The sequence below is a fragment of the Scyliorhinus torazame genome, chromosome 2, assembly GCF_047496885.1.
Source record: "Scyliorhinus torazame isolate Kashiwa2021f chromosome 2, sScyTor2.1, whole genome shotgun sequence".
Lineage (NCBI taxonomy): Eukaryota > Metazoa > Chordata > Chondrichthyes > Carcharhiniformes > Scyliorhinidae > Scyliorhinus > Scyliorhinus torazame.
In genome coordinates, this window is record NC_092708.1 from 246,950,615 (window position 1) to 246,977,940 (window position 27,326).

A 27,326-nucleotide genomic window follows, 5' to 3' on the forward strand; every position below is an offset into this window, starting at 1 on the left:
ATGCAGCATCCAACAGGCTTTCTGGAGAGAGAGTCAGCCCTCAGTGGCCTTCTGGGAGAGCTAGCTGGATCTTTCTAGAGAGAGTTAGCTGGATCCTTTCACCACTGCCAGAATCAAAACTGAAATCAAACTCAAATCTTGGAACTCTGAACAATATCTCAGTGAAATAAGATCAAATCACACCTGTTACCAGTCAGAGCACAAGCTTTTGTGCCAATCCATTGGTCACCAGCCAATCAATCAAACCGAGACTCAACCCATCTCTCTGTCACTGATGCCAGCCAATCTGCAGCTTCTGTTTAATCCAACACAGCCTTCCAGGTTCTTCCTACTTGAGTTAAAGGTGCAGGTTTCTTGCCTAAAAGGGAGATGCCCATTAATCATCCACGGGTAAAAAATGTAATGGCAAAAATAAAGAAAGGGGAAATAGCAGAATAAACAGGAGGGACCCTTACAACTGTCAGAAAGGACCAAGTATTAACTTATGGGAAAGAGGTGAGCAAGGTGAAAGCAGCTGAAGTTTGTCAGTGTGTTGGGTGAGATGAAGTGAGAAGGGAACAACTTAGTTTGGTGTGAATAGACTGCACAATGTTCCCCCTCGTTGTTTGTTGTGGTTAAGCTTTTAATCCCTGACATTCCACAGGTGTCTTTACAGCTGTCAATTGGACCATCTGGGCTTTTCATGAACTCACTTTTCAATGGCTTTAATGCTTCCACCCCAACACTCCAAAGCATCCTAGGATCAGGATTTAAGCTCCTTATTCCTTGATTCAACATGATGTGCAGCTGGCTGTAAAACATCACTCTGATACTGGTTCCTAGAGTGTGACTGCAGTATGCGTTAGATTCTTAATGGGTAGTTTTTAAGAAGTGTCAGCACTTTGCCATTTGTATGTTCATGTGGACAGGTCTCTACAGTGTGAATGTGATAGTCGACTGGAACTCATGTGCATTTCAGATCCACTGCTGTTTGTGCAGCCAAAGAGGTTTACTGGGGTCACCTGCAGGTATGCAGTAGTATTGCAACAACATTAGCAACTTCTATATTCATATAACAACTTTGAGCATAATTAAACATCCTAGGACGCTCCACAGAAGCATTATAAAACAGAGTATGACACCAAGCCATATAAGGAGATAATATGTTGGGTGGTGAAAAGCTTGGCCAAAGAGGTAAGTTTTAAGGAGTGAGTTAGAGTTAAAGGAGGAAAACGAGGTAGAAAGGCAAAGAGGTGTTGGCAGGGTATTCCAGAGTTTGGTCCTGTAGGAGTGGACATCTCTGATGCAGTAGTTGTAATTGCGAATGGACAAGAAATCAGAATTAGCGGAGCACAGATATCTTGGAGGGTTGGGGACCTGGAGGACCCAGAGAGGGGCATGGATGGATTTGAAAAAAAGGATGAGAATTTTAAAATCAAGACATTGTTTGACTGATATCAATTATAGGACAGTGAGAAGAGGGGTGATAAGGGAATCAGGACTTGCTGTGAGTTAAGTCATGGGCAGCAGAGTTTTGAAATGTGGGAGAGCAGCCAGGAGTGTAATGAGGTAGCTGAGTGTAGAGGTAGTGAAGGCATTGATGAAGATTTCAACAGCAGATGAACAGTAACAAAGTCGTCATGACATGAATATGAGGTCGGAAGCTCATCTCGAGATCAATTGTGACACGAAGGTTGCAAACAGCCTGACTTATTCTCATTTGCCAGATGTAGTTTAGGACCACAATTTTGCATTAAATAAGCCTGGGAGGCAATGGAAATTCTAGCTCCAAATCGATCTGTGATGGCAAATCATGGCTGCAACAACTCACTTGCCTTATGAATAAATAGATTACTTGCATGCAAAATTTGACAGGTTTGCCTCGGAAATTTCATAATGTCTCATGATTTTTATGAATCACACTAGTACAAGAGTCCATGGAGTGAGTAAAACCATTTGGTCTATTAAATTCCCTTCATGAACAGATCATGTATAATCCATTCCATTAGGATGCACATCCCAAATGGGCAACACGGTAGCAAATGGTTAGCACTGTTGCTTCACAGCGCCAGGGACCCGGGTTCGATTCTCGACTTGGTCACTGTGCAGAGTCTGCACGTTTTCCACGTGTCACAGAACACAGAACATTACAGCGCAGTACAGGCCCTTTGGCCCTCGATGTTGCTGCATGGGTTTCATCCGGGTGCTCTGATTTCCTCCCACAAGTCCCGAAAGATGTGCTTGTTAGGTGAATTGGACATTCTGAATTCTCCCTCTGTTCCCGAACAGATGCCAGATGCCGGAGTGTGGCGACTAGGAGATTTTCACAGTAACTTCATTGCATTGTTGATGTAAGCCTACTTGTGACACTAATAAAGATTATTATATTGAAATGCTGAGAAAAAAAATTATCAAATTTTGTCATTAATTGTGGGACAGTTGCTAAATCTATCATTAGAGACATACTGACTTGGAAACATGTAAACTAATCTAAACCGGTATGGATTTATGAAGCGTTGGTCATTACTGACAGTTTGTTGATTTTTTTTTTTTAGGATGTCATTATCATGGTGTGTAAGATTTATTCCTGTATTTCATACTCCCACATTGGCTGCTAAAGTGAAGTTGAATCTGACTTAACAGAAATATAGGGATACACTATCTCTCACAGAGATTATCTTTATTTTACTATAATTACACAAATTAAATACGAAACACAACTGGACATATTCTAGAGTCTTAAAGTGCCCCACTGCTAAAAGTAACTATCATTCAAAATTCACTGAATCTTCAAATGTCTTCTTTTTGTTAGAGTTGGACCCATTAGTCCTAACTGACTGCAAAGATAAAGCTAGACATGTTTTATTCTCTATGACCATATTTCCTTCATGAGTCATACATGCAGATTGCAGTGATTGTTGCCTTCAGGCGTGCCAATATCTTTGCTGTTTATGGTAAGTTCAAAGTTTTAATGGGGTTATTTCACCATATGTACCACTTGTTGCAAGTTAATGATGTTTTATCTCAAGACTATGGTGGCAGTGTTGAGCACTGCTGTCTCACAGCGCCAACAACCCAGGTTCAATTCTGGCTTTGGGTGTGTGGAGTTTGCATGTTCTCTCTGTGTCTGCGTGGGTTTCTTCAGGTGCTCCGGTTTCCTTCCTCTCGCAGTCCAAAAATGCGTGTTAGGTGGATTGGCCATGCTACATTGCGGCTTAGTGTCCAGGGATGTGCAGGTTAGGTTATGGGGATAGGCAGGGTGGACGGGGGAGGGGACATGGATAGAGTGCTCTTTCAGAGGTTTGGTGGAGACTCGATGGGCCCAATGGGCTCCTGCACTGTAGGGATTTTATGAATCTATGTACCAGTTAGTTATGTTCATTCTATAGCAAATCAAGTTCTGTCTTTGTTACCAGTTCCCTTTGTGTGGCAGTTGTGGTTAGCACAGCTGCCTCACAGCACCAGGGACCTGGGTTAAATGCTGACTTTGGGTGACTGTGGAGTTTGCACTTTTTCCCCGTGTCTGCTTGGGTTTCCTCCGGTTTCCTCCCACTGTCCAAAGCAATGCAGGTTAAGTGGATTGGTCATGCTAAATTTCCCCTTCGTGTCCAGGGATATGCAGGTTAGATGGAGTTATGGGGATAGGACAGGGGGAGTGGGCCTGGGTAGGGATCTCTTTCGGAGGGTCGGTGCAGACTCGATGGGTCGAATGGCCTCCTGCACTGTAGGAATTCTATGGTTATTGTGGCTCAGCCATTATTCAAATTGCTTTGAAACATGTTATTCAGACTGCCAGTATCCACATCCACAGTATTTTGCTTTTGTATTAAATTTCTTATTTTTAAGGATGCTTATAACAGATTCTTCTTTTAATGGCTAATGGAATGTCGGTGCAGATTGTCTATATCGACTTCAAGAAGGCATTTGTTAAGTTCCTTAATGAAGAATTATGAGGAGAGTTCGGGATTTGCATGTTTGGGATTTGAGATAATCTTGCAACATGGGTTGTGAATGAGTTGGGAGGTAAGAGATAGGGTCTGAATAAAGTGCTAGTTCCCTGTCTGGCAGGAGCTGATTACGTGGTGTTGATCGGGGATTTGGACTGGGAGTTTCAGCTTTCCATCTTATATAAATGACTTGGATAAAGTCATTTGCACATGACACTAGGTTAGTTTTTTCCAGAAAGTTGCAATGGTTCATAGACTAAGTGAGTAGAAAAAGCTATAGGTCGCATTAAGTGTTGGACACAGGTTTCAATCTGATAGAGCAAAATATTTTCTAAATTGCGAGAGATTAGAAACTAGAGGAACAAAGAGATTTGTCCCTGTACACACATAATTAAAAGTGAGCACACAGGTGCGCGAAATGGTTAAATAGCTGATTGGAATGTTGGCCTTTGTATCAGCGAGGGCTAGTATTTAAATGAGATACTTCAGTGATATAGAGCCTTGATCAGACAGCATCTGGAGCTCTTCCAGTTTTGGGCACTATATCTGAGAGAACATCTGTTGGCTATGGAGTGGCATCGCATAGATTCACTGGAATGATAAAAAGGATTTAAAGAGTGAAATTATACAGGTAGGTTGCATAAACTTGTCTTCCTTTGCATTTACAGGGTTGAGAGATAAGCTAATCAAGGTTTTTAAAAAGATAAAAATATTTCTCTGGTGGGGAAATTCAGAGAGAATAATCTTTAGATTAAAGCTGGACCATTTAGATGTGAAACGAGGAAGCATTTTTTCACTCAAAGGATGGTGGAAATCTTGAACTCACTCCAAAGGACTGTGTGTGACAGATCAAATGAAATCTTCTAGATTTATATTGAGTAAGGGAATTAAGGGAGTCCGATGAGGCGTGGTCTAATTTGATCAAGATGTGGAGATGCCGGCGTTGGACTGGGGTGAGCACAGTACGAAGTCTTACAACACCAGGTTAAAGTCCAACAGGTTTGTTTCGATGTCACTAGCTTTCGGAGCGCTGCTCCTTCCTCAGGTGAATGAAGAGGTCTGTTCCAGAAACACACACATAGACAAATTCAAAGATGCCAGACAATGCTTGGAATGCGAGCATTAGCAGGTGATTAAATCTTTACAGATCCAGAGATGGGGTAACCCCAGGTTAAAGAGGTGTGAATTGTATCAAGCCAGGACAGTTGGTAGGATTTCGCAGGCCAGATGGTGGGGGATGAATGTAATGCGACATGAATCCCAGGTCCCGGTTGAGGCCGCACTCGTGTGCGGAACTTGGCTATAAGTTTCTGCTCGGCGATTCTGCGTTGTCGCGGGTCCTGAAGGCCGCCTTGGAGAACGCTTACCCGGAGATCAGAGGCTGAATGCCCTTGACTGCTGAAGTGTTCCCCGACTGGAAGGGAACATTCCTGCCTGGTGATTGTTGCGCGATGTCCGTTCATTCGTTGTCGCAGCGTCTGCATGGTCTCGCCAATGTACCACGCTTCGGGACATCCTTCCCTGCAGCGTATAAGGTAGACAACGTTGGCCGAGTCGCACGAGTATGTACCACGTACCTGGTGGGTGGTGTTCTCACGTGGTGTATACACAGGATCTGCTCAGACGATGAGGAGCGTAACAGACATCTACAGACGTTGAAAGATGCCCTCGTACGAACGGGATATGGCACTCGACTCATCGATCAACAGTTCCAACGCGCCACAGCGAAAAACCGGACCGACCTCCTCAGAAGACAAGCATGGGACACAACCGACAGAATACCCTTCATCGTCCAGTACTTCCCCGGAGCGGAGAAACTACGTCATCTTCTTCACAGCCTTCAACACGTCATTGATGACGATGAACATCTTGCCAAGGTCATCCCCACACCCCCACTACTTGCCTTCAAACAACCGCGAAACCTCAAACGAACCATTGTTTGCAGCAAACTACCCAGTCTTCAGAACAGTGACCACGACACAACACAACCCTGTCATGGCAATCTCTGCAAGACGTGCCAGATCATCGACATGGATACCACTATTACACGTGAGAACACCACCCTCCAGGTACGCGGTACATACTCGTGCGACTCGGCCAACGTTGTCTACCTCATACGCTGCAGGAAAGGATGTCCCGAAGCGTGGTACATTGGCGAGACCATGCAGACGCTGCGACAACGAATGAACGGACATCGCGCAACAATCTCCAGGCAGGAATGTTCCCTTCCAGTCGGGGAACACTTCAGCAGTCAAGGGCATTCAGCCTCTGATCTCCGGGTAAGCGTTCTCCAAGGCGGCCTTCAGGACGCGCGACAACGCAGAATCGCCGAGCAGAAACTTACAGCCAAGTTCCGCACACATGAGTGCGGCCTCAACCGGGACCTGGGATTCATGTCGCATTACATTCATCCCCCACCATCTGGCCTGCAAAATCCTACCAACTGCCCTGGCGTGATACAATTCACACCTCTTTAACCTGGGGTTACCCCATCTCTGGATCTGTAAAGATTTAATCACCTGCTAATGCTCGCATTCCAAGCATTGTCTGGCATCTTTGAATTTGTCTATATTTGTGTTTCTGGAACAGACCTCTTCATTCACCTGAGGAAGGAGCAGCGCTCCAAAAGCTAGTGACATCGAAACAAACCTGTTGGACTTTAATTTGATCAAGGAACGGGTTTGAAGGGCTAAACAACTTTTGTTTCTGTGCTTCTAATGTTTCACCTGTCTGTTGTCTGCAATCTCTCCATAGATGCTGTTACATCTGCTTGAGATTACATGTAGCATGCTGCATTGTATAATAAAAGCAAAATAGAACAGCGTCATAATTACTGTTTGTAGTATTATCAGATGAATATTTAATCACATTAAGGTGACATTCAGAACTCGGTTGAAGTATTGAATGACAATATACTAACTTGCGTCACACACAGTCAATTTAGGGTTGATGTAAACAAGTAAAGAAATTGCTGAATACAATTTCTGTTCATTAATTTCAATGGGCAAACCAATATGTACAATGTAGAAATGAAACAGAAAATCCTGGAAACACGCCATAGTGTTGAGAGAATCAGAGTTAGTGTTTCAAATTCTTATCTCTTCGCTTAGGCTACAGAGAGAGAACTGTGTATCGCTGTGACTCTAATGTCCCCTAGTACCGCTACATTCCTATTAACTCCCCTAGATTGAATGGCTTCCTGTGCCACGCTGATCATCCATCTTTCAGCCCCTGCTTTTGTCCATACATGATGTGGAGACGCTGGACTGGGGTGGGCACAGTAATAAGTTTCACAACACCAGGTTGAAGTCCAACAGATTTATTTGAATTCACTGATTTCATCTGATAAAGGAGCAGCGCTCCGAAAGCTTGTGATTTCAACTAAACCTGTTGGACTTTAACCTAGTATTGTGAGACTTTGTCTATACAAACTACAGGAACCTCCAAACCTGTTGGGCAATTGCAAAGATTGAGGCTTCTGTCTTCTCGATCCCCATTCCTGCCTCACCCACAGTCACACCCTCCAGTCCCTGACCACAGACCAGATCAAGCAATCCTGTCCCAAGGTGTGTGACTACTTCCTGGAATAAAGTGCCCATGTAACATTCTCCCTCCCTGATGCATCAGTGTCTGCAGCTCTGCCACCAGCTCAGTGAATCTGAGCCAAAGTTCTTCAACACTGCTGATGTGTTTGCCTTGGACTACACTGGCGTCCATGAACTCCTACATTTTGCAGCTGTAACACATCACCTGCCCTGCCATCTTTACAGTGTTTTAACTAATTCATTATTTTACTGACTAAATTTAGTCAATGTCTCTAGTCCTGCCTGTGCTTATACTCTTATTATTTCAATAAATATTTTACTTGCCCTGATTGAAATTCCCTAGTTTGGATAAAATAAATTGAAGTACTCACCAGCCAGTCACCTACTTTCTTCCCTCTGATGTATGTTTCTTCCAAACACGGGTTCTGACTGACTCCTTGTTGCAAGCAACATCCCACGAACAAATAAAAATATCATCATAGAACCAAGTTCGGAAGAGTGAAGGTGACCATAATCAAGTGCAAGTTTATCACATGGAGGCTGATGAATATATTTAACAAGGGGCAGAGATCATTTTTGCTAATTCAAATGGGATAGTGGAAACAACTGAGGAGTGTGAGTCAAGACTATTTAATGGTAGCTCTCAAAGTGATTTGGCATGATAGATTGCTATAGTTTCTCCAACCCTGCATGTTCTTAACTTGATGAGAAACCTATCAATATATTCTAAATATTAACTGTTTTGGTCCAAATAACTCTTTCGGCAAGAATGGTGACAGTAAATCTTCTGCAACAGGATATCTGGTACACATATAACGGTATATTCAATATTTGGCACAGTGCGATGCAAAGTTGCATTACACTTAAAATGGTAGAAGCATTTACATTGTACCTAAAAAAAAAAAAAAAAATTCTGATTAAGTTGAAATTTGTAACAGTAAAGGCAGTTGTTTGCCTGGGATGCTGCAGTAATGCGACAATTGATACAAGTGCACCTTGAACCTCAAGAGGAGAAATTTGCCCAGTGTCCCAATTAAAGATTGTTACTGTCCTTTGACCCTTGATGGAAATTTGGATGTGGACATCAGGCCCATATTTATTCCTCCCCTGATTTTATCACGAAGGTTGGTCAATTGAATAAGTCACTTTCGGGGGGCTCAACAACTATGGAACTGTTTCCCAAGAAGAAGCATGCAACAAGACGAGGGGGAAAGGCAGCTAAAATTAAAACGCATCCTTGTAGGTCTAATTGTTGCAAAGTAAATAGTAAAGAATCTGAATTGTGCTCTCATCCAGGTCAGGTTACAACTTGACTGTCTTGGTAAGAAGCTTTGATTATCCAGATGCTCCTCGATTATTGCAGTTTTAGAAAGTGATTGCTTTTTAATTTTCTCTTCAAAATTCTTTCAAATTTTACTGAAGTTCCCATTGAGATACATTGCTCATAGTTTTTATGGTTATTACATTTTATTGATATGACAAGAATGAACATAGCCATGAGAACAAGAAGATAATCTAAATTTAGGCCAGTTTTCTTCTGTTTTACTTTAAATTCATCTCTACACTGAGAGCAAATAATGTGATATGAGTCATGTGGAATGAGAAGCAATAATCTTAGCTAAAGCTAATATCTACTTATATCCACCTTAAGTGTTAAGGTTGTTGAGTAAAAGTACTGCTGTGTTTGCTTTAAAATGATAGGTCTTTAGTACGATCAAAGATTTTCCCAAATACTGATGATAAGAATCCTGAAGACCCTCTTGCAGAGGTGAAAGACCCCCTACCAGAAAAACTGAAGCAGTCCGTTGTAAGTAATATTGTTTTGTTAATTGCTATATGGATATATGTGCAATTTTATAGTCCAGAAATAATTTTCAGATATACAACTTTTTGTCTTTGTTCTCGAGATGTGCATAACGCAGACACGAGCCTGGCTGTGTTTTGATGTCAGATCTTTTAGAACCATATAAAAGTTACAACACAGGAGGCCATTTGGCCCATCTTGTCCATGCTCGCCCAAATATACCCAGGTGCCTTTTCTAATCCCATTTTCCTGCTCCCAGTCCATAGTCCTCTAGTTTACAGCATTTAAAGTGCAGATCCAGGTACTTTTCAAAAAGCGTTTAGGGCCTCTGCTTCCACCATGAATTCGGGCAGCAAATTCCAGACTCCCACTATCCTCTGTGCAAAAAAGCTCTTCCTCATGTCCCCTCTACAGCTTCTGCCACTTATCTTGAATCTATGTCCTCTGGTGGTTCTAGAATTCTCCACCAAGGGAAACAGTTTTATCCTGTCCACTCTATCTCTTCTCCTCATAATTTTGTACACCTCAATTAAGTCACCCCTCAGTTTTCTTTGTTCCAAGGAAAATAACCCCAACCTACCCAATTTCTCCTCATAGCTACAGTTTTCTAGCCCTGGCCACATTCTTGTAAACCTCTTCTTCACTCTCTCCCGAGCAATTCCATCCTTCCTGTAATGTGGTGACCAGAATTGCACACAATATTCCAGTTGTGGTCTCACCAGTGTTTTATACAATTCCAACATTATGTCCTTTAATATTCTATACCTCTGAAGCAGAGCATTCCATATGCTTTCTTAACAACCTTGTCTACTTGAACTACTGCCTTTAGGGACCTGTGTACTTGTGGTATGCCAAGATCTCTCACTTCATCTACCCCTCTTAATATATTCCCATTTATTGTGTACTCCCTATATCTGTTTGACCTCCCTAAATGCATGGCCTCACATTTCTGTGTTAAAATCCATCTGCCACTTTACTGTCCACTCCACCAACCCATCTATATAATTTTGGAGATTATAGCTATCCTCTAGACTGTCCACTACTCGGCCAATCTTTGTGTCGTCTGCAAATTTCCTAATCGTGCTCCCACATTCATGTCCACATTCATTAATATATAATACAAATAATAAGGGTCCCAACACCGAACCCTGTAGTACACCACTTGAAACAACTTTGCACTTGCAAGGGCAGCCATCAGTTGTATTTGCCAAAGCAATCATTGTATTAACCAGAAGAGGGCCTTAACAGGGCCTCACAGAGAAGAGGCTAGTTTAGGAAGGAAAGAATAACAGGAGTTAATCATCATGTAAAATTGTTCAAATGATTTGATGCAAATATTTTGGAAAATAACTTGGTTTTTTTTTTTGTTTGTTCTCTAGAGTGAACGTTTACAGTCCGATCTGATAGTTTGCACAGTCATTGCCATCTTATACTTTGCTATCCATGTCAGCACAGTCTTCATTGCCCTGCAGGTAAAGAGCTTGAATTTTCATTCTACAGAAACCAAGGTTCAATGAAGCTATGAGTACTGGACCTATGATTAATAGCTATTGCATATTAGTAGGTGTTTTAGTGAAGGTCATGGAACTGTTTCAAGAAAATATTGGTGAATAAAAAATCCCAGTTATGCAGAGAAATTGTCTGTGGAATGCTCTACAGTCTGGAAAGCCTGAATTGCATTATAACCCTCAGTGTAAGCTCTTTATTATGGTTACGCACTAGTTAGCTGCTCGATCCAAATATTGAATTTTGCTGTGTTGAACATGTAGAATGATGACCAGAGTCAAACAGTGATTTAATTCCTGTAAAACTTTGTAAGTGAAATATGTTTCTTAATCATACACAAAGTATTTTCCTTAGAATTTATTTGTCAGGAGCAGAATTTTGTCACATGTTGATGTTTTATTCCTTGAAACAGGCTTGTCCAACCTTTTCACTTGGGGGAGGGGGCACATTTGCATTCTTTTCTCACTCAAAGGGCCGATGAGCAAATTTTAGAAAGATAATGTTTGGCACAGAAATAAACTGAAATTCAAAAACAAAGTTCAGGTTTCAAGTAAAGAAACAATTGCTGAGCACCCACCCATCCGTAGAATCCCTACAGTACAGAAGCAGACTATTCTGCCCATCGTGTCTGCATTGACCCTCCGAAAGAGCTCTGTGCCTAGGCCCACTCCCCGACCTTATTGCCGTAAACCTGCACATTGATCATGGCGAATCCACCTAACCAGCACATCTTTAAACTATGGGAGGAAACCGGAGGAGCCGGAGGATACCCACGCAGACAGGGAGAGAGTATGCAAACTTCCCACAGACAGTCGCAAAAGACCGGAATCAAACCCAGTTCCCTGGAGTTGTGAGGCAGCAGTACTAACCACTGTGCCACCGTGCACATGTGACAAACTGTGTGAACCTTTTTCCTTGCCTTGGTAGACTACATGTAAGTGTCCTCAGTACTCTAGTTGGAAAATCAATGAAATGCGGAATGAATCTGAATTCCTCCATCCCCATGACGTATCAAGGTCCTTTTTATTCGAATTAATCATGTCTCAGAGTGATCTGTGTTAAGGCCTCAATTGTCCACCATACTTATTAACTAATTAGGTGATGCAACAGGAAACCACCCCTCCTAATTTCCCAGTGACACAAAGATCGGTGGCGTTGTAAGCAATGTTGATTCGAATGTAAATGTACAAAGAGCTATTTTCTATTTAAACACATGAACAAAACTGGCAAATGGATTTCAATATAGACAATTGTGAGGTCATCCACTTTGGAGAAAAAGAGATAGAACAGGGTTCTTTCTAAATGGTGAAGGCTAGGAACAGTGCAGTCCTTTGGGGCCCAGATGCATAGATCTCTAAAATTCCATGAGCAAGTACAGAAAATAATTAGGAAGACTAATGGAATAGAATACTGACATTATATCTGGCAACTTAAAGTGCTGGAGGTTAGAAGTCATTCTATAGCTATATGAAAACCTGGTTAGACAACACCTGGGTGTGTTCAGCTCCGGGCACAATACCTTAGGAAAGACGCATTGGCCTTGGAGAGAGTGCAGTGTATTTCTGTTCTCAGAATTATATCTATACTCTAAAGAGTTAAATTATCAAGAGAGATTACGCAAGATAGTATTGAACCTGTGGAATTTAGAAGGTTTATAGTCATTAAGGGAAACTGATGGGGTAGATGGAGATAAATTAATTTTACTAATTGAGAAGTCCAAGACTATGAGACATAGTCTATAAATTGGAGTCAGATTCTTCAGAAGTGAAGCTAGGAAACACTTCAACATTCAAAGGGTGATAGAAGTTTGGAACTCACTTCTGTTAACAGCAATTGATGCGAGATAAGTAATGAATTTTAAATCTGAAATTGATAGATTTTTGTGAATCAATGTGAGGTGTTAAAGGATATGGGGCAAAAGGGGGTATGTGGAGTTAGGTCACAGATTAGTCAGGATCTCATTGAAAGGTAGAACTGGTTTGAGGGGCCAAATGCCATTTCTGGTTCCTATGTGGCTTAAAATTTACTGTTTAAAGTTACCTGACAAAAACAAATTGGTTTCAAGTTTCTTCACCTAATCCAAGATGATGAGAGAGCAGCTTAAAATTGTCCACGGCCAACATGGCTTCACTTCGACTGAGAGTGTACTGTGTGATATTGGTGTAGGGACCTTATTGAGAGCATTAGTACTAACCAGAATAACATTGGCACAAGTTACAACTTTAACATCTTTTATAACCTCTATCATTAACTTTATAGATTATGAAGTAACAGAAAATAAACTTAGAAGCTGATTTTTTTTTTTTACATTTAAATTTCTCTGCTGGATAAACTCTAGCCTGTGAACTGTGAAAATTAGGGGATTAAGAGATACGGCAAGAGTTTTCACATCTCTGGAATTTGGTTATTGATTTACGCTGCTCCATCATTTGCTTTGCGCAAACAGCATCTCCGTCTTGGCCTTCCCATTCATTTTAAAAACCTTGCACACTAATTGCTAATTAAACCCACCACAGAAGGTCAAGTCTGGTAATTAACAGAATAAGAACTTTTCAACAACCTGATAATTGTTAATGCAATGGCAATCGGCCTCATTGTCAGAATTATAGAAATTTGCAGCAGAATGTCATTGTGTCCATGCCAGCAGAAAGAGTTCCAGCTTAGTCCCATACTTGACCCATGGCCTTGTCATCTTAATTGTTCTTGGGAATTTTAAAAATGTTTTAACATTTAGTTTTATTACTTTTCTTGTCTGCCTTTGTTTTTCACTCCCTTAACCCAGCCCATCTTTCACTCTGTTTATCTTTCTCGACTGGATTTGACTCTAATTCACCTGCACTGATTTACCGTCCTTCTCTCTCACTCCTCTGTTTCTGCGTCAATCCTTAAATCTTATTGATTAAAGAAGTACATGTTGCTCCCACCATTCATAGAATCATAGAATCCCTACAGTGCAGAAGAAGGCCATTTGGCCCATCGAGTCTACACTGACCCTTCGAAAGTGCACCCTAGTTAGGCCCACTCCCCAGCCATATATCCATAACCCCACCTACCTTTGGACACTGGGGCACAATTTAGCGTGGCCAATCCATCTAACCGGCACATCTTTTGACTGTGGGAGGAAAAGGAGCACCCGGAAGAAACCCACGCAGAGAAGGAGAGAAAGTGCAAACTCCACACAGACAAGCCACCCAAGGCTGGGTTCCTAGTGCTGTGAGGAAGAAGTGCTAACTAGTGTGCCACTGTGCCACTCCGAGGGCTCAGGTATGCCCTTGCCATACTTTTGTCAGCTCTCACATGCAGCAAATAATGCTACGAAGGAAATTTAAGATGAAGAATGAGGGAAGAAGTAATTGACTTGGCACACCTTCGTGAAACACTCCAGTTTTGACAAGTTTTGGCCCAGTGTCATTGCTGTTATATACTGGTTATCCTTTATCATTGTTAATTTTTAAACATTTTTATTTGCATCTCATCTGCAATATCTGCATGTGTGATTGTGCACCTGAGAAAACCAGTCTGCAATATGTCACACCTCTTAGCAATGTTTTGGGTGGGAGTGGGGGGGGGGGGGGGGGAGAAAGTGAATATTTTTGGCATTTTAAGCTAATACCATTGTTTCCTGGAATTTATGATGATTCTAAGAGAGAATGTTTGAAGGAGTACAATTGGCCACTTAATGGTCAAATATGCATAATAAGTCTTCTACCCACAAAAAAGCTTTGTGGAGTATTTGTGAGCAGGATGGAATCATTAATGTCAATGATTACTGTTGAAATATTAATCGCCATTAAATGTTCTTAGTTATGATTGTAGAATTAAAAATGATCTACTGCAAAGTTATCTGCCATTCCCCACTGGTTAGTGGAACTTAGAGAATAATCAGAGTTTGTCTAGAATTAAGACTGCATTGGTTAGTAGCTCGGGAGAGTGAACAACTTTTTATTCTTCTTAAGAGAACAGGATTAAAAGAAGCGTGGTTTATGCAGCAACGTGCAGTCAACATAGGATGAACTTTGCCTCCACCATGAGCTGCTCTCCTGTTGTGCAAGAGCCCTGTAAGACATCTGCTGTGCTGGAAACAGTTTCTGCGTGGCTCAGATAAATCAAGGAAGTGGGCGAAGAAGAATAGAATATATTAGCTTGAGGAAAAAGTGGAAAGGCCGTTGGATATTAAATATATTACATTGTTACTCAACAGTTCTGAAGAGCATTGTGTTGATTTTCATTTTTGGTTCTCAAAATGTACAAGGGGTTGAATTTTAGCACCTGTTTGTCCAAAATAAAACGGTGGATAACACAGGGCTTACAGTAATGTCATTAAAAAGGATATAAAATTTCATAGGCCCCTTAGTCTTTAATTTTAAGAAATTAAATTAAATTTGCATTTGTTATTCAAATATTCAAAAGTGCCTCACGCAGCAAATATCCATTAAGGGCTGCAGATATGCTGAAGTAAATGTATTGACTGCATTTTTCTCTTGTCTTCCAGCCTGTTCTCAGCTATGTGCTGTACACCCTAGTAGGCACAGTGGGATTTCTAACACATTACCTGCTGCCTCAGTTGAGAAAACAGCTCCCTTGGCACTGCTTCTCTCATCCACTGCTGAAAACCAAGGAATACTATCAGTTTGAAGTGAGAAGTAGGTACTCCACTAATAGCTATAGTACGATAATCATAGTGAGTTGCGACTGTCCATAAAGGTGAAATGAATGCTTCATTGATTTAATTGTTGCACTGTAATACCTTAAACTAATATAATTCAAAGAGGTCAATTTCTCTATAACATTTACCGATCTAATGCTGTGATATTTGAATGAGATTAGCTCAATATTTCAGGCAAGAAGCAGGTTCAAAATGAAAACAAGTCTTTAAGGGTGCAAAAGTTCATTAAAAAGAATTGACAGAGGCAGTTCTCAGAATGAGAGGAAAAATAATTTTGGGGAGATAAATGATAAACAAAATAATGGAAGTGGTTTAATCAGGCCCAGTTGAAGTTACATTTCAAGTTCCTTCTTTTCAAATTTTCCATTTTATTGGCATGTGTCTACAATCCGTATCAGCTAAAATTTTACAGCTTAATTTGTAGGAAATAAACATTTACAGAATTATTATTGCAAGTATCTTGTACTTTTCACTATATATTAAAGTGAATAACGTTCACACCTTTGACAAATAAAACAACTGGATCTGTGGTTTTCATTTCTGTCTGGAAATAGTTTGAAAATGTTTGAATTATTTAGAAATCTCTTTGTTTAATTATAATATTTTGATTACTTAGAACAAGAGTTGCACATTTGCAAAACATTTTTTAGTTGCAAATTTCAGTGATACTCCAGTCACTGCCAACATGAATACTTCAATTGTTGTCATTTGTGTGCGCTGAACATAACTTTTTGTTAAAAACTTCTACAGAAGACTCACTTTGGTTATGCACTAATTCTTTTTTAAAAGAAATTCCTATTAAGGGGCAATTTAACGTTGGCAATCCACCTACCCTGCACATGTGCGTGAGACCTACGCAGACATCGGGAGAATGTACAAACTCCACACGGACAGTAACCCGAAGCTGAGATCGAACCCGGCTCCTTGGTGCAGTGATGCAGCAGTGCTAACCACTGTGCTATCGTGACGCCCTTGGTTACGCACTAATGTTGAATTGTTTAGCTTCGTGCCTTCCAGAAACCACCTTAAGTGTTTTTTTTTCCTCACAGATGCTGCTCATGTCATGTGGTTTGAAAAGCTTTACGTTTGGCTCCTCTTTGTGGAAAAGAACGTTATTTATCCATTGATAGTTCTCAATGAACTGAGCAGCAGTGCTAAGACGATAGCTAGCCCAAAGAAACTGGACGCAGAGTAAGGTGTTTCTCTTTACTATTCTCTTGTTCACCTAGCAAGAAGTCTTACAACACCAGGTTAAAGTCCAACAGGTTTGTTTCGATGTCACTAGCTTTCGGAGCGCTGCTCCTTCCTCAGGTGAATGAAGAGGTATATTCCAGAAACATATATATAGACATGTATCTGTCTATATTTATGTTTCTGGAACATACCTCTTCATTCACCTGAGGAAGGAGCAGCGCTCCGAAAGCTAGTGACATCGAAACAAACCTGTTGGACTTTAACCTGGTGTTGTAAGACTTCTTACTGTGCTCACCCCAGTCCAACGCCGGCATCTCCACATCTTGTTCGCCTAAGTCTTGAAGAATTGATTTTCCCTTTTCAACTGTTTTTGCATAGTATACAATTTCTGGCAGAGGTAGAAGGTCACTTAGTAATCCTATGACTTCCCAAACTTGACTGCTTAAAACATTTTGACCAGCTTAAGATGATTTCCCATGAATCTGAGTTTAGAGCTATTTCCACAAATTAGTAAGTGCTTTACCTCTGCTTGTTTGTTTCCTCTGAGTTATCCATGCAAATTTGCTAACTACTTGTGAACCATCAATGGGCTACAAATCTATATCCGTATTTTTATTTTATTGCACAAGAGATGATTTCCCTTCATGTTCTTTCTGCAATGCTGTTGACACATCTGACTAGATATGCTCATAAATAACTTTTGAGGCTGGTATGGAGTTGTAGGATTTGAATAGGCTTTCAACTTAGAATGTTTGCTATTATTTGTTTTCATTGGATGTGGGTATTATTGGCAAAGTCCATCCTTAATTGCCTCTGAACTGAGTGGCTTATTAAACCATTTCAGAGGGCATTTAAAGTAAAGCATATTATGTTGGGTCTGGGCTCGCATGTAGACCAGACTGGGTAAGGACAGCGGATTTCCTTCCCTCAAGCACATTAGTGAACCAGATGGGTTTTTACAACATTCGGTATAGTTTCATGGTCACCATTACTGAGACCAACTTTCTACTCCAGATTTAGTACACCAGCTGCCGTGGTGAGATTTGAACCCATATCCCCAGCACATTAGCTTGGGCCTCTGGATTACTCTGCCAGTGACATTACTACTTGCAATTCCCCCTAAAATTATTTAAAGTAAACATTTAACATATTTGAGTATTAAATTTTCTTCTGAAACTGAAATGGACCCTTTCTGGGTGTTTTGTGAAATGGGATTCTTTGGTCTGATTGACAGCAATAACACCATATGAATGACACAGAATAATTGTGTACTTGCACATTCATAGAGATGGAATAATACATTGATTTATTCAGTGATAAATAAGCTAATCTATTTAATAGAAAATGCCACTTTTGTTTGGAACACAATTTTCGAAGCATTTCCTGCAGTTTTTTTGATGATCCCAGTGATTCAATCCCTGTAATTTTGCTTGACCTGTTATACAATTGATTGCTTCAAGTATGGTACTCTCAAGAACCAATTCTGTGCTCTCCTTTAGGTTTGGCGCACTAATGATCACCATTGCAGGGATGAAATTACTTCGATCTTCTTACAGTAGCCCCACATACCAATATGTAACTGTTGTTTTCACTGTGCTCTTCTTCACCTTCGATTACAAGGCTTTTTCAGAGACTCTGCTTTTGGACCTCTTCTTCATGTCCATACTGTTCAGTAAGGTATGTTATAAGAAGAAAAGTACAATTGGTTGATATAAGATAAACAGTATGCTGATCTTTCTAAAATTGACTGAGTTGAACAGAGTTACAATGATTTTACATATATTGCATGTATCGTAGATTGTACGGTAACAGAAAATTTAAGGGAAGATTTATCTACTACTTCCACATGACAGGAAAAACAGATAATGGCACATCTAGGTTTGGTTATCCATATGGTGACCTCCTGAGATGCCGAGTGGAGGAAGGGGGTGCCTCCTTCATAAGATCTTAGTATTTTCCATGATCTGGAACTCATGACCATAATTGTTTTTCAGGTCTTACTTGGCTTCCTCTTGTGGGCTGGTGGCCACATTAACTGTGCCCTAAGAGGATTTGTTTGCATTCTGTTCAGTGCTTTCGAGGTACCTCATTGATGAGGTGTTGGGTTCCTTATGCTGCATGTGTCCCATGATTTTATCCATCTTGGTAGTGTGTTGATCCTCCTCTTAGGTGGTCCCTCGGGATGACCTGCTTCCACTCATCCTCTTGATGGGTCCCGATGTCACAGGGCAGATGGTACTTGAAGAGTTGACTTGGAGATTTGACTGCTTCTGGCACCTTAACTTCACCTTTGCATGCTTCCACAAAGTCTCTTGGATGTGTTTGATGCCTTTTCGGATGAGCTTTCTTCATGTTGGTTGGTCGCAAGCCAACTTGAGTAGGCACAGGTGTTTGATCCCTTCAGGGACGCTTTGAGGACATCCCTAAAACATTTCCACTTTCCTCCTAGCAGTCTCCTGCTGCGTCATAATTCTGAATAGAGTAATTGCTTTGCAAGTCTGCTGTCAGGCATAAGATCAATGTATCCCACCCAGCAGAGCCTATTTTGAGTGATTAGCTCCTTGAACGCTGTACAAGTTGGCTTGGGAGAGGACAGTGCTGTTGGACTGCCTTTCCTGAAGGATCCTCATCGGCACTCTTAAGGCAAGTACAGGGAGGGTACTCACCCCCTTGTCCCTCCTCGGAGTGCAAGCCGCCAGGTCCCTGTTTCTCAGGACTTGCACCAATTCACGTCAGCGGGACTCCCGGCTGGTGAGGCTGGAGCATCCCAGGAGGCAGGTGAATCAGGTCTCCTGCCCGATAATGATATTAAAATTAGGTTTGATGAGGTATTTGCAAGTTCCCACCAGGCCTAGTCGGGTACATCGTTGGGACTGGCAGGATGGGCCGCGAGACTCAAAAAGGGTTTGACGCCTGGTGTGAAACCTGTTTTTGCGATCTGCCCGATTCTCTGGGCCACTTGCGATTCCTGCCTCGGGCTCGCAGACCTGGCGAATGTCTCCCCAGACTATTGTGAGGATATTGTGGTAAACTATGATCTTAGTCCCGGATTTAGGATCATCCTCTTTTTCTCAATCGACGGAAATCTGAGTTGACATATTAGAGGTGATGATAGATTTTGATTACTCTGTCTGCCTTCATTGAGCTGAACCACCCAAGAAACGGAAAATGGTCCATATTTTCCAAGATCTCACCTTAGATCTGAATCGATGGCAGGAAGTTTGTGTTGTGGATGTTGGTTGGAAGAGGACCTTCGTTTTCCGTGTGTTAGTGAAAGGCCCATTTTCTCATACATTTTGAAAAAGGAGTTGACAGTGACCAGGAGCTCAGTATCTGAGGAGTGCACAAACAAGCATCATGATACATACTGAAGCTCAGCAATTGAAGTTGGAGTGGTTTTAGTTTTGGATTGAAGGTTGAACAATTTCCCATCTGTTGCATGGGTAATCTTGCATGTGGGTAATTTGCAAAGAGGGTAAGAAATGAGGTGCAGTCGGTGGAGGATGGTGGCATATTTCTGAGGGCAGCCAAATGTGAGGAGGATACTCCATAACCCGTCACGGCATAAGCCACCAGGCTTCACACAGTCTTTAGTGAGATCGAAAAAGGCCATGGCAGTGAGTGATTGATGCTATTCCTTGCACGTTTCTTGAATTTGTCACTCAGTAAAGATTATGGCTGTGGTGCCTTTCGATTGTCAGAAACCGTCCCAACTGTGGAAGGTGTTCCTCAGCCACGGGGAGGAAGCAGTTTAGGAGGATCCTTGCAATTGCCTTCCCTGTGGCAGACTGTGGGGAGACTCCTGTTTAGTTACTGCAATTGGACTTGTCTCCCGTCTTGAATCACATGAAGTCATGATCACAGTGTTATTGAGATTCCCGGCATGTGCTCTTCCTCCCAGATGAGTGATATGAGGTTGCGCAGCCATGCCAGGAGTGTATCTCCACCATGTTTCAGAATTTAAGCAGGGATTCCATGTGCCCCAAAGGCCTTGTTGATACTATCTGCATGAATATTAGGTCCGGTTTCCCAGAATAGTGTGTGATTTTAAGTGTTTTTGCGGTGGATTTTTAAAATCTTTGTGAATGGGGAGGTCAGTGTTGTTTATGATTTTTCCCCTTGCATGGATCACAATGTCATACCGCTAAATGAGAATTGGGGAAATGTGGGATATCACCGGAAGTCAGAGGCTAGGTATACTGCTGCAGTATGAAGTGTCCAAATTGCCCTTGGTGTTGGGTGAAGGTGTTGAGTTTGGGTAGGGTGCTCTTTCCAAGAGCCGGTGCAGACTCAAAGGGCCGAATGGCCTCCTTCTGCACTGTAAATTCAATGATAATCTATGATTAATCTAGGACAAAGGTTCGGCACAACATCGTGGGCCGAAGGGCCTGTTCTGTGCTGTATTTAATAAAAAAAATTTTTAAAAAATGAAATAACTAAGTAATGCGATCCTGGAATATTTGTTTCAAAACCATTATTGAAGTGAAACTGAAGGAAGTTAAGGCCTTTAATTGGAAATCCAGCTTCAGCCATTATTCTATTGAAGTGTAATGTGAAAACGTTGAGCATTAAAATGTATATGCTTAATATTTTTCTTTTTTCTTTAGTTATGGGAACTTTTCTACAAACTGAGATTTGTCTACACTTACATCGCTCCTTGGCAAATAACATGGGGATCTGCGTTCCATGCTTTCGCTCAGCCTTTTGCTGTGCCCCGTATCCTGTACTTATACTTTAGGAATGATTGATATAGTCTGTACGTCCATTTGCTGTACAGAAAACTGCAATAGAGGTGCAGGATTTACAAGCGTAGCTGCATACTTGGGCCAGCCTAACGCTCAGAGGAGCTGTTAACCTCCTATTATAATAAAACCTGAATGAGGGCATCAATTCAAACAAAATAAACCACACAGAGGACATTACCTTTGCTTTAAAAGCACAAACACAATTCACTTTTATTGTATACTGGTGTTACAGTACTGTTTATTATAATGGGGTACGGTACTTAAAATAGTTTTGTACTAGCAATCATGAAAAAGATTTTTATGATTTAGGTTGTGATATTGACTTTATAAAAATATGCTAGTGTCTGGTTTTGTGCACTTGCAATGCTTTGGATTGATGAGCTGGGTGGGAAAACACCAACACTGTTTTGTAAAACCAGCCAATTAGAATGCACTTGTATCAACTGAAAGCTAAATTGCAGAAGTAAATTTATTTTATTAAGCGCCTATGTCGCATTTGCACCAGCTTTGACTAGTTAGCAACCAACTGTGCTGCAAGGACAATTACAGATATGTATCGGTGTTGAATCACATCAGGTCAGTGCTAAAAAGTCCCATACACATGTGTAACTTTAAGCAAGTAATCTGGCATGTGAGCTTGCTCAGTACCTTTGACAATACTTCTTTTGAGGGTGGAATCAGTCCTTTTCTTGTCGGGATTGTTGATTGCTACTTTGTATTTTTCTTTGGACAATTGAATTGCTAAACAAGATGTACTAAAGATCCATTCTAACTGATACAGAGATACTTATTAGTACAACAGGAAGACCAGTCTGAAGGAGTGTGGCTATTGGGCCAATAAATAGTGTTTAATAATGTGGTCTCCAGCTAGGTTTTGATGGAAAAGGCCATTTGACCCATTGTGTGCGATCAATCTGGGGGTTTCAGTGCAGCGTGTGGTGTGATTATGATGTGCGCTTTTTATTTCTTAACTATGCCTTACTTCAGATTCAGCCATGCTATTCGTCCAGGCAATCGTATCAGCTTTATTCTCAACTCCTTTAAACCCATTTCTTGGAAGTGCAATATTCATTACTTCATATGTACGCCCAGTCAAATTCTGGGAAAGAGACTACAAGTAAGTATGCTTATATGATGTAATAAAGAACTTCGCACATGTGGGTGAAAGAGATGTGCTATTTAAAAATAAAAGCAATTTTCCCTTTGATATGTAACTAAATTGTAATTTTTCTGTCATTATCACACCTTAAATGTAAAGTGTTTTTTGTTAGTGGCATGAGGTGATGCTAGGCACTGACATCTAATTTAAGAACTTGAACATTTATTATCCAAATGGCTGTAATTTTGCAACAACAAACATTTTGAGAAAAACTTGGTTAGAAATCATGGAACTTGAAAGTAAAATTCATGAACTACCGCCTATTTTGTGGCAAACAGCAACATTTTGTTTGCTCCTGTCTCTCAGTAGTTTGATGTCTTTTCTTTCTGCGAATGCTTCTTTTGGTGTCTTCTCTACTAATGAGATCCATCATAATCTCCATTTTCTTGCCACCAAATCTATACCTTTCCATGACCACTATCTCAGCCTAAACCCGACTATTTACAATCTTGTTGTTCTATTTTACCCTCTTGAGCTCCCAACCCCATATCCTGTACGCCAACAAGAACATCTACTTCCACCTCCGTAATGTCACCCATATCCACCTTAACCTCCGTTCACCTACTGCTGAAACCCTTATTTATGCCTTTGTCATCTCCAGATTTGACAATTCAGTACTCACCTGGCCGGCCTCCCACTTTTCACCCTCCATAAAGCTCATTCAATCTCTGCTGCCCATATCCCAACTTGTACCAAGTCCTGCTCCCAGTGAGGAAGAAGGATTCTAGGAAGGGGATAAATCAACCATAGTTAGCCAAGGAAGTGAAGGATAGTATTAAACTGAAAGAAAAAAAAACATATAATGTGATAAAGATTAGTGGCAATCCAGAGGATTGAAAAAGTTTTAAAAACCAATGAAAGGTAACCAAAAACATAATAAAGAGGGAGAAGATAAACTATGAGGGTAAACTAGCAAGTAATATAAAAATTGACAGCAAGAGCTTCTTCAAATATATGAAAAGGAAGAGAAGAGGCCAAAGTGAATATAAGCCTCTTAGAGAATGAGACTGGGGAAATAATGGGGAACCAGAAAATGGCAGAGGAGTTAAACAAATACTTTACGTCAGTCTTCATGGTGGAAGACACTAATAACATTCAAAAATATTAAATAATCAAGGGACAGAAGAGGGGGACGAAATAAGTACAATAACAGTCACTAGGGAAAAATTACAAGGGAAACTAATGGGACTAAAGGCTGGAGGTCCCCTGGACCCGATGAGTTGCATCCCAGGGTATTAAAGGAGATAGCTACAGAGATAGTGGATGTGCTGGTAGTAATCTTCCAAGAATCCTTACGTTCTGGAATAGTGCCAGAGGATTGGAAAACTGCCAATATTATTCAAAAAAAGGAGGGGAACATAAAACAAGTAACTAGCTTAACTTCTGCCAATGGGAAAATGTTCGAGTTCATAATAAAGGATGTAATATCAGAGCATTTAGAAATGCATAATATCAGCATGGCTTCATGAAGGGGAAATCATACCTGACAAATTTATTAGAATTCTTTGAGATGGTAATGAGCAGGGTAGATGAAGGGGAACTAGCAGATGTAATATATTTGAATTTCAAAAAAGCATTCAGTAAGGTATCACAAGACTACAGAGCCCATGCTGTTGGAAGCAGTATATTAGCATGGATAAATGATTAGCTAGGCTGACTGATAGAACAGTTGGGATAAGATGAGCATTTTCAGGATGGCAACCTATAACTTGGTTGAGGGAAGTGGGTTGAGGGAAGTGAATGCACTATTGCCAAATTTGCCGATTACACAGTCTACAGAGGGATATAGATAGGTGAGTGGGCAAAACTTGATAGATGGAATATAATGTAGGAAAATGTGAAGTTATGCACTTTGGTAGGAAGAATGAAGCCGCCGAATATTATTTAAATGGCAAAAGACTGCAGAAAACTGCAGCACAGGGGGATTTGTGGGTCCTCATGCATAAATCACAAATAGCTAACATGCAAAATCAGCATATTAGCCATTTGTGAATTATGCACGAGGGAAGGGAAACAAAATGTTCGCTTTTATTTCAAAGGGGATGGAGTATAAAAATAGAGAAGTCCTCCTGAAAATATACAAGACACTAGTTCGATCACACCAGGAATATTATGAACAGTTTTCGCCCCGTTATCTAAGGAAGAATATACTGGCATTGGAGGCAGTCCAGAGAAGGTTCACTAGGTTGATCCAGTTAAGAAGGGATTTTCTTAGGAGGGGAGGTTAAGTAAGTTGGGCTTGTACTAATTGGAGTTTAGAAGAATGAGGGGCAACCTTACTGAGACATGCAGGGATTCTCAGGGGGCTTGGCAGGGTAGATGTTGAGAGGATGTTTCCTCTTGTGGGAGAGTCTAGGACCAGAGGGCATAATCTCAGAGTAAGGGGTCAATTTAAGACAGAGATGAGGAGGAATTTCTTCTCTGAGGGTAATAAATCTGTGGAGTTCTTTACCGCAGAGAGCTGTAGAGGCTGGTTGTTAAGTATGTTCAAGGCCGAAGTAGACAGAATTTTAATCAATAAGTGAATCAAGCGTTATGGGGATAAGGCAGAATGTGAGATTGGCAATTATATCAGATCAACCATGATCTCATTGAATGGCAGAGCAGACTCGATGGGCCAAATGACCTACTTCTCCTACGTCTTATGGTCTGCTCACCCATTGTCACTGTTTGGCAATTGCACAATTTCAAAATTCTCACCTTCTTGTTCAAATCCTCTTGTGGCTTAACCACTTTTCTGTGCAATCTCTCCCAGCCCCTACAACCTGCAGAGATATTTGCACTCCTGCAATTCTGGTCTCTTACTGCATCCCCAATTTTTATTTTATTTTATTCGTTCATGGGATGTGGGTGTTGCTGGCTGGGCCGGCATTTAGGGCCTATTCATGAAGGCATTTAACAGTCAACCACATCACTTTGGATCTGGAGTCACATGTAGGCCAGACCAGGTAAGGGCGACAGATTTATTTCCCGAAAGGACATTAGTGAACCAGATGGTTTTTATGATAATGGTTTCATGATCACCTTTAGACTTTTAATTCCAGATTTTTAAAATTGAATTCAAATTTCACCATCTGCCATGGCGGGAATCGAACCCAGGTCCCCAGGGCATGACTCTGGGTCTCTAGATTACAGTCCAGAGACAATACCACTACGCCACTGCCTCCCTTTAACATCACTCCACCATTGCCTGTGTCCTCAAATGCTCAGTACTCAAATTCTAGATTTTCCTCCCTGAATTTTTCTGCCTTGCTAACTCTTCCTCTCTTTTTTAATTTGCACCTTAAAACCTAGTCATTTGACAAAGCCTTTGGTCACCTGTTCCAATGTCTCTTTATGCCATTCAGCCTCGGATTTTGACCGATAACATATCTGCAGGTGGTAGATTGTGGGATCTACAGGAAATAGGTTAACATTAGGCTAATAATATTAGATCTCTGGATGTTGAGGTACAACAGAGCACTGCAGAAGACTGGAGCTCCTCCTACACATGCCAAAAGAAGTTATTTTTTCAAGTGTAGTCTTACTGGGGAATCAACGTTTCCCATTTCAGGTATGCGCTGTCTGTACTAAGAATTTTCAAGGTAACTTTAGCGCAGAGAGATACAAAATAAAGCTTCCTTTACTCTGCTCAGACATTGTACACTAGTTGTCACCCCAGAAGATAACCCCAAATGAGTTTTCCTTATTTCCCACACAAGCCATCCTGTGATTTAAGTGAGATTGCCAATTTGTGAGAAAAAGAGAACTTTTTTTTTGTTCTGTCAAAATGTAACTACCAGGTGCCACATTGAAACGACCCAAACCTATTTCTTTTTGGTGTTTTGACAAAGAGTCATCCGGACTCGAAACGTTAGTTCCCTTCTCTCGCCACATATGGTGTCAGACTTTGAGATTGTCCAGTATTTTCTGTTTTTGGTTCAGATTCCAGCATCGGCAGTAATTTGCTTTTATCTATTTCTTTTTGGACCCATACTTATAGCTAACGGGGAGAGGAGACTTTCAATTAATCGCTTTCAAATGGATTTGAAACCCAGCATCAGAGATGAAAGGCCAGATTCTACTCCCTTCACTTCTCTATCACCAAACACCTTTCTATTACCAGCCCCTAGACATGGCAGTGGCGTAGTGGTATTGTCACTGGACTAGTAATCCAGAGACTCGGGGTAATGCTCTGGGAACATGGGTTCAAATCCTGCCAGGGCAGATGGTGGAATTTGAATTCAATAAAAAATCTGATTAAATGTCTAATGACGACCATGTTGATCGCTGTAAAAATTAATCTGGTTCATTAATGCCCTTTAGGGAAGGAAATCTGTCATCCTTACCTGGCCTGGCCTACACAACAATGTGTAATTGCCCTCGGGGAGGAGCAGTAAATGCTGGTCCAGCCAGCGACACCCACATCCCATGAATAAAAAAAGAGCAAGTGAGATCCTGACGGTGCACCCTACCCTCTCCTGATGGTGCACCCGTACCCTCTCCTGAGTATGCACCCGTACCCTCCTGACCGTGCACCCTTATCACTCTTGATGATTTGAAATGTGTCGTTGCAATTTCATTTTGTGTGCTGTGTCAAATTTTCAATTTATTTTCCAGCACAAAGCGAGTGGATCATTCAAATACCAGATTGGCTTCTCAGCTTGACAGAAACCCAGGTGAGATATGAATTTCTTTTTGTAGAAATTTATGTGATCAATTAATCCGGTAAAATCGTCACCATGGTCATATCATCCCTTAGTCTTGTATGAAAAAAGGAGAATTCAAGCCAAGTATATGCA

The 27,326-nt window shown here is 41.1% G+C and overlaps 1 protein-coding gene across 5 annotated transcripts in view; it reads left to right on the forward strand.

The window, feature by feature from the left end:
- Positions 1 to 27,326, forward strand: part of pcnx1 (pecanex 1) — a 450,027-nt gene that overhangs the window by 337,308 nt on the left and 85,393 nt on the right. For all 5 annotated transcript variants that reach the window (XM_072486041.1, XM_072486049.1, XM_072486025.1 and 2 more), the window contains 8 exons: positions 9,173 to 9,278; positions 10,655 to 10,747; positions 15,274 to 15,424; positions 16,497 to 16,638; positions 18,141 to 18,318; positions 21,249 to 21,357; positions 22,374 to 22,503; positions 27,145 to 27,203. In XM_072486041.1, the coding sequence (XP_072342142.1) occupies positions 9,173 to 9,278; positions 10,655 to 10,747; positions 15,274 to 15,424; positions 16,497 to 16,638; positions 18,141 to 18,318; positions 21,249 to 21,357; positions 22,374 to 22,503; positions 27,145 to 27,203 (968 nt within the window). The remainder of the gene's footprint in view (positions 1 to 9,172; positions 9,279 to 10,654; positions 10,748 to 15,273; positions 15,425 to 16,496; positions 16,639 to 18,140; positions 18,319 to 21,248; positions 21,358 to 22,373; positions 22,504 to 27,144; positions 27,204 to 27,326) is intronic.